Below are 7,480 nucleotides of genomic sequence, written 5' to 3'. Positions count from 1 at the left end.
ATAGCTAAATACATTTCTACTTCAATGTCAAGTCTAATCCTACTTTTGCACTCAGAGAACACATAACTGAATTGCAAAGTCAAGCTGTTTAAAGGAGAATAAAGTCATAGATAACAAACAAAACAATCATACAAAGCAGATGAGAACAGTGGCTAAAAAAAATTAAAAGAAGAAAAAATTCCTCACCTCTTTACAGGAAACAAATAAAGTCTTTCATCCAATAAGCCTCAAGAGCTTTTAACTGCTTAAGTTGCTTTAAAAGTGATTCTTTTTTTCCCTTCTAAATAAAACTACTTGTTCAGACTCTAAAATAGTCATGTATGAAAAGTCTCACTTCTACAAGTGTTTTTAGTAATGAACCTAATCTTTGTTAAAATCAGGTTTTTCAACACATGCAAGTAATTATAAAGTAAGCTATTTCTTTGTATGACTTTTGACTTGTATTTTTATTTGTATAATTATTCAAACTGAATAACACATAAGGTACACATCAGTACAATTAAATTTACAGGTTAACTTCACAAACACATTTAGTTTCTATTAAAAATGTTTATTAAAACACTTTTCTTTTTTGCTTGTACTGTATTTAGCAGTACAAGCTAAATACAGTACGGACAATATAAATACAGTACGGACAATATATTGTGACAGTGTACCACTGTCACAATATATTGTTCATATAAGTTATATTTAATCAATTCTGAGCTTGATGACTTCGCTTGTTTGTATTTTCTATTTATTTAAATTCTTTAATGATCAATTTGGATTCACTTTAGTAAAAAAAAAAAAGAATAATATTTTAATCTTCTAATTTAAATCAGTACTTAGACAGTACTAGATCAATCCCATGATATTTGTTATAATATGTATTTGTTTGTCACAGTGTCATTGGTGTCCTGCTAAAACACTTGGGTTGTTTAGTTAACATAATTCTTCATATTTTGGGTTGCATTTTGGAGCAATACTTTTTTTTGTAGCCTGAGTTTTTCTTATTTTCCATAATAGCCCAGAAAAAGTTAGTTAGAGTTGGGTTGTGTGCTTTTTAAAAATAGAGTTTTATGGAAACCAGTTGCCTATTGTGGGTTACCATTTTTATTTGTGCTACACATATTTGTCTTCATTATTGCATGTTGAAAAAATCCATGGAGCGCTTCATCAGCAGAGTCACCTGCAGTTCTTCCCTCTCACTGAAGAACTGTGCCCTGCTCTCCTCAGCGTGGACGGGATGAGGAAGATGGAGGCCCAGTTTGCTGACGTGAAGAAGACAGAGAAGAAAAAAAAGAGAAGGAGAGCACAGTTTGTTAAAATCACAGTTCTTTAGGAAGTAGGGATGAAAGTAATGTCATATCATAAAAAGAAATGTTTGTCCTGATCTGCAAAGTCTCATCCATAAGAGTTAAATAAAAGAATATTTCCAAGCATTTCCTACTATTTCGGTGTCCTCAGATCAAGGAACTTCTCTTTTACATCCAAGACGACATCTGTAGCTCTGGTATCTGGAAGCTGAATTTTGACCTGAAAGCAGCAGAAGTGTGTAATGTATATTTTTAAGTTTTATGTCAGTCCATTAGCAGCTCAAATGGAATTTTAGCCTCAAAAGAGGAATTAAACTTAAACTACAAAAGTTTCAAAGGAGAATTTTGACAAAACACAGAACCTGCAACATCTTTTACTAAACGTCTTCCTCCTAAATTAGTGCTCTGAAAAACTCATTTGGACGTATTTTCTTCAATGTCTTCTCCGTTGTCACACTTTTAAAAAGTGGTTTTCAGATTATGCTTTGTTCCTTTTTGGAATTCACTAAAAATGACACTCTGCGCTATTTGAAGACAATAAAAGAAAACTGAATACTGGACCAGCAGGGCTTCACAGCACATGGAGGAGGGGTCTTTCCCACTGAGGCCAAAAAACACATCTTCTGTTCCCACACTTTGCTTGAGGATCATTTCATACCTGTACACAGATATTGCATATAAAACACTCACTTTGCACATGATCTGGAGAATAAAGCTTACAATTTTCAATAATAATAAGCAATTTCCAGTGAAACAAGCTGCCTCAAAAGTATGTTTTATTAGCAGTGAGTCTCACTCAGGCTGTGGCCGCGGGTCAGCAAAGTCCATGAATCGAGAGCCTTCAGCCACCTCCTCCTCACTCCAGATATCCTTGCTGCTCTTCTTTATACTTGGCTCTGTGTCAGCAGCGTCACACGTACATTAACATTCACATTTAGCCTCAGAATGACACATTTTGAGAAGGTTTGTGATAAACAATAAAGAATATTCAATAGAGATGCCACAATTCTTTATTAAAAACTGAACAGTATGTTACGCCATAAAACCTAATCATGGGAAAAGTGAAATGTTGCATCCCTGCAGCATACCAGCTGTTATGCTACGTTTAAGAGGGATTTACTGTTTATTAAGGATGCAGTGATACACTTTCAATTCAGTTTAAATTTCAATTTTTGCGTCACGATTTTGCTTGCTTGCATGATTTGTGTATTGCAGACCAACAACAACAACAAAAGAAATTCTGAAAAACCCTTTTTTTAAATTGCTAAATGACAATAAAGAAAAACTTTTCAGATGGTTTTAGCTTAGCCTTGTGTAATGTAATATAACAATAAATACATGCAATACAACAATGAACAATAAATTCTTCATCAATTTAGCACAATACGTTTGACACTTTCAACGTAACCATATTGGTACGCAGTAGAGATGAAACGGTTCACTTGACCAATGATGCAGTTCAGCCGTGTAACACACGGATCGGTTTTGGTTTGTAATTGTGACATCCTTAGTGTTTGTTGCTTTATTGCATTACACTAGGTTCAGTATAAGCCACATAAAGGGTTTCTCTGCATTATCTGCAAATTTAAAAAAAGGGATTTTCCCAATTTTTTGTGTTTTTTGTCGTTGTTTTGTAATGCACAAATATGTATATTTTTAAAACATGAATGAGACCCAGAACTTGAATGTTGCCCTTTTACCTTCTTTAGAATTCTGTGGAGGGAGACCAATTTGTCCAGGGCCCAGCTGTGCAGATGGAGTCACTCTCTGGTGAGGTTAAAAAAAGTATTGACATACTTCCTCATTCTCTCTTTCTGCTTAAGTGTTTTTAAATCTCACTTGATCCTCTTCCTCCTCCTCTTCGTCTTCTTGCTTGGTGGATAACAGGGCAGACAGAGCCCTGAGGGTCTCCTCGGATGATAAACCCACATAATCCATTGGAAAGAAAACGTGTTATTCAAAAGATGGATGTTAAAACTAACACTAGCCTTGTTTAGGTGTAGAATGTAGTCACCAAAAAAAGGCCACAACGACCGTAATATCTGACAGACACTAAAGTTCGCAGCTGCTATGCTAACTGCACGTTTGGAACGTTGACGCTCGTCACCATGGAAACAAATGGGTTTCAGGCTGCCATGGAAACCAACAAAAAAAGAAAAGAAAAAATTTATTTCTTTAGCAAAGATGAACTGACTAAAGAACATTTTTGTAACATTATTTCTTTTTTTAGAACATTTTTAACTTAAGGCAGGAAGAGTCTAGAATATTTTTTATCCAACAATCAGATTTTTTTAATGGAATATAAAGTCGTGTTCATAAAAAAAAACAACTTCAATCACGTTATTTTTATATTCATTTAAATGAACAAATACAATTTTACAATACAAGTTTACTGTCAAAGCAAAACGAACGCAAATATCTGGGAGGCGGCGTCATGATTTGTGTCCCTTCTCGGACACCGTAGCTGATGTATGGCCCTCAGGGATCATGTTCAAGGTGACAGGTAGTGCCATGCCGGGATCCACGCGCTTGCTGCCGCTCGTTTGGGCTGCTGATGCCGCAGATGGTGGGGAGAAAGAGCCCGAGGCCCGGTTAAAGCTGGATGACCTGTCCCTGTACACCGCTCCTCAAAAGCCTCACTATGTGGAGCCAGCGGCGGGGCAGCTTGAGGAGCACGTCGCCACCCTCAGGAAGTTAGTTGAGCCCTACACGGGATGGTGTCAGGCCACCGTCGGTAAACTGAAACCCAAAGTGGAGAGTCTCGTGCAGTCCGGAAATGACTCCTACGTCTACCTGCAGAACCATCCCAAGGATTTCTACGCGCAAGCGGGGATCATCGGCTTCACGGGGCTCCTCGGATTGTTCCTCGCAAGAGGCTCCAGGGTTAAGAAGTTAATCTACCCCGCTGGTCTGATGACCGTGAGCGCCTCCTTGTACTACCCGGAGGAGGCGGTGACCATCGCAAAGTCAACCGGGGATTCGGTGTACGGATACGCGGTTCGGGGCTTCGCTGCGGCGGAGAAGCTCCTCAGCCCGCAGAGCAAAGACGGAAAAGGCAGCAAGGCAGAGACGAAACCATGACGGATGGATGGATGGATGGACGGACGGACGGACGGACGTCCCCGCGCAGCAATAACGGATCACGCGGCAGCAGCTTTTCTAGTACTGTAGATGATGGACCTGGACAGGTTCCACTCTGATGTCTGCACTATTCCTCATGCTTTACTCAGGCCAGACTTTGCCTTTAATAATTGACCTCTGCTACGGATTTGAATGTATATTTAATGATAAAGATCAATATTTTGCTTTGGATAAAAGAACTTGAAACACTTTAACGGAGTCTCACGTGCTGTCTACTGTTACTTGAATAGGACAAAAAGTACTAAATGAAGTTACTGAGGAAATACAAAGTAAATATATTTAAAGTTTTTTCATAATTATTCCTCCACTTTAAGAGTTCTGTGCATTTGACCAAATCCTCTTTATAATCTGAAATAAAGAGTTTAAACACTATTGTCACTTTGAAACCTCAAAGAGTAAATGTAAGCTGAATAAACACGCAATACCACTGTCACAAATACTCAACATGTTTTCTTAATTAGTGGTAAACTTAAATTTGAGATGTTCTTATATGTAAGATCCACCCCACCCCAAAGAAAACATCATGATGCGACTGTTTAACATTTTATTTGCTTCAGCCAAACAATAAGAAAGTTTAAATAGTTCATTTCAGGAGAGCAGCACCAGCTTCTCGTGCAGGGCAATCTGTGCCTGGGTGAGGTTGGACAGGTACGTCACCATCAACAGGTCCTGCAGCAAACCACAAGCACGTCCATGTAGAAAATACACACAACTGAATTTCACAGAAACAATTCCAGTTCCACAGTCGTACAGATGCTAGTATCTTTTAATCTTCACAATGTCAAGAAGTACAAAAGGGTAAAAAAAAACCTCATGCAAATTGTAATTACAGTATCAGGGGAAGCACTTACATTGATGTTAGAATTGAGCATGTTCTCAAAGTCCTCAGGTGGGATGGTCGGCACCTTGTTCACCAGGTCTGTGAGGAACCGGCCAACGCTGTTATCTGCTGCCACTTTCCCAGACTGGAACAGATCCAACAGGTTTTCACCAGAGATCACCCACTTCACTTTGTCATATGTGCCAACACAGGATGTCTTCTTGTTTTATTTTTTTTGTGACAGCCTTAATACTCACCAACACATCGTCAATGTATGCCAGCACCGTAGTCAGCATGTCCTGTACCCTGGCTGCAGCTCCACCCACCTGGGACAGGTCAGAGGTCAGACCCTTGGAGCGACTCGGAGCATCCCGTGTCCTTTGAAGAAGGTCCACTAAAAACAAACAAATATTCAAGTCCAGCTATAGAAATGTACATTTGCTTTTGAACAAATCTTACAAACGCAAACATACATTTCTGAAGTGCATTTGAAACGGGGACAAACATTTTTTAACCCAATAACTCAAAAGTAAGACTTTTTACCACCAGAGTATCTTCTGCTTACCGCCTATTCTCTCAGTGTCATAATAGATATATTTGACGGTGAGTGGGGTAAACATGACGCCGACGGTCTTTCCTGGCACACCCATCTGTGCGCTGTGTAAGACATACACAAACACATTTAGATTCCTCTCAACCTCAACACGACGACACAAGTTGGCAGCACAGATCCGCTTACCTGAGATAGGCCCGGATGTTCATTTTGCCACTCTGCAATGCCGTGTCCACAGTCAGGTGAATGGGGTTGGAGGCTTCACGGCTGTAATACTCATGGATGAGCACAGAATGTTCAGTGATGTCAAAGCCTGTGGCATACCTGGTGGAAAAAGGTCACCTTTTAAATGTATCTGAAAACTTTAGCTGTTGAGTATAGGTATCCGGATACAAACGGCTAACGCACCATCCGATGATGACCTCTGTGGGCGACACCCTCTTGTGAAGCTCATACATGTTTTTTGCAAATTCCATGTCAACAGCGACCTGTTGTCAATAGGACAGACAGAAGATCACTCCTTCAAAAAAGGAGGAACGTGCACATTGTATTTGAGGTGTGTTGAGAAAACAAATAGGATTGTGGCAGTAACTTTTTCACCGTTTCAAACTAGAAACGTATTCTTCTTAAAGTCGCCTCATGAAGCATAACGTTGATGACACAGCATCAGGTGAATGCAAAAGGATCAGCCGAACACATTTGTATTGCTGGTAGTCAGGAGGATAGACACATTTGTATAGTTTTCAGTTTGTTAGTTCAGGTGTTGAAGACAGACAAACTAGTTTACTGATCATTTCTGAGCAGCAGAATTATTGTACGCCATCACAGCAAAACAAGCTGCAAGTGTTAAAAAGGGCAACAAATACAAACAAATCCTGTTAAATGTTACATAAATTTATGAAGTACAGAAGTATCGATCATTCAAATAAACACAGAAGTCATCTTAAATGCAATATGATTCATCATGCTATAGGTACAAGCTTTCTCCAAGATTTTAAGAGAAAATAAAGTTTGAGACATTTTTAACCTTAAGTTGAAGTGCAAAACAATTAAATTTCGCTAATGTTTAACACTCACCTCATCTTCTGACTCATTGTGGGGGACAGAGAAGCAGTTCGTCACCTCAATTGAGTGTTTGTCAACTGTACCTGAAAGCGACAAAAAAGTTAAACCGTTATTGATATAGATGCTTTGTATTATGTATATAATTCATGACAATTCACTCGCTAAAATTCTTTTTTGTTTGTTTTGTTTACACAAATCGTAATGTTGAAAACATGTCGGCTAGCTAGCAGCTGGACTTCACCATTGGTTTAAACTAAGCCAGCGTGCGTTAGCTAGCAAGCTAAAGCTAGCCGTATGCTAGCCACCGCTAGCGCTCTGAAAACATCCATCCTCCTGCGACAAGACGTAAACATGAATTTAATGCTTACCCAAAAGGGTTCCGATCACACGGCTGGCTCCCTCATTCCTTCGCTCATACGAGTCGCAGATAGATGCGAGAACGACGGGATGGATTTTCACCACTGGCCCGTACACCGACATCTTGAAAAAAGAGGACCGTTTACCGGCTCGAGCGAACACATATACTGCCACCTAGAGGCTGGAGGCCGAATGGGCAGCAACCAATGAACAGATTTAAAAATAAACTCACACATATTTTATTAATAT

General features: G+C 39.3%; 3 protein-coding genes across 3 annotated transcripts; 1 reads left to right on the top strand and 2 right to left on the bottom strand.

The window, feature by feature from the left end:
- Window positions 1-1,069: 1,069 nt before the first annotated feature.
- Window positions 1,070-3,415, bottom strand: pih1d3 (PIH1 domain containing 3). The gene is made up of 6 exons (XM_004078570.4): window positions 3,135-3,415; window positions 2,996-3,062; window positions 2,092-2,191; window positions 1,857-1,953; window positions 1,430-1,515; window positions 1,070-1,250 (listed from the first exon to the last, which is right to left on the bottom strand). Exons 1-6 carry the CDS (start codon window positions 3,231-3,233, stop codon window positions 1,121-1,123), a joined length of 579 nt encoding a protein of 192 aa, XP_004078618.1. The 5' UTR covers window positions 3,234-3,415; the 3' UTR covers window positions 1,070-1,120.
- Window positions 3,416-3,758: 343 nt separating this feature from the next.
- On the top strand, window positions 3,759-4,866 carry LOC101160840 (MICOS complex subunit MIC26). The gene has a single exon (XM_004078569.3). It carries the CDS (start codon window positions 3,783-3,785, stop codon window positions 4,374-4,376), a length of 594 nt encoding a protein of 197 aa, XP_004078617.1. The 5' UTR covers window positions 3,759-3,782; the 3' UTR covers window positions 4,377-4,866.
- A 97-nt stretch (window positions 4,867-4,963) lies between these two features.
- Window positions 4,964-7,395, bottom strand: eif3f (eukaryotic translation initiation factor 3 subunit F). Its single transcript, XM_004078568.2, has 8 exons — window positions 7,243-7,395; window positions 6,887-6,957; window positions 6,218-6,297; window positions 5,996-6,133; window positions 5,822-5,913; window positions 5,514-5,650; window positions 5,288-5,401; window positions 4,964-5,105 (listed from the first exon to the last, which is right to left on the bottom strand). Exons 1-8 carry the CDS (start codon window positions 7,352-7,354, stop codon window positions 5,025-5,027), a joined length of 825 nt encoding a protein of 274 aa, XP_004078616.1. The 5' UTR covers window positions 7,355-7,395; the 3' UTR covers window positions 4,964-5,024.
- Between the last annotated feature and the right edge of the window lie 85 nt (window positions 7,396-7,480).

The sequence above is a fragment of the Oryzias latipes genome, chromosome 17 (genome assembly GCF_002234675.1).
Source record: "Oryzias latipes chromosome 17, ASM223467v1".
NCBI lineage: Eukaryota > Metazoa > Chordata > Actinopteri > Beloniformes > Adrianichthyidae > Oryzias > Oryzias latipes.
Note: the sequence above shows the minus strand (reverse complement) of the source record. Positions and strands in the feature narration are given on the sequence as shown.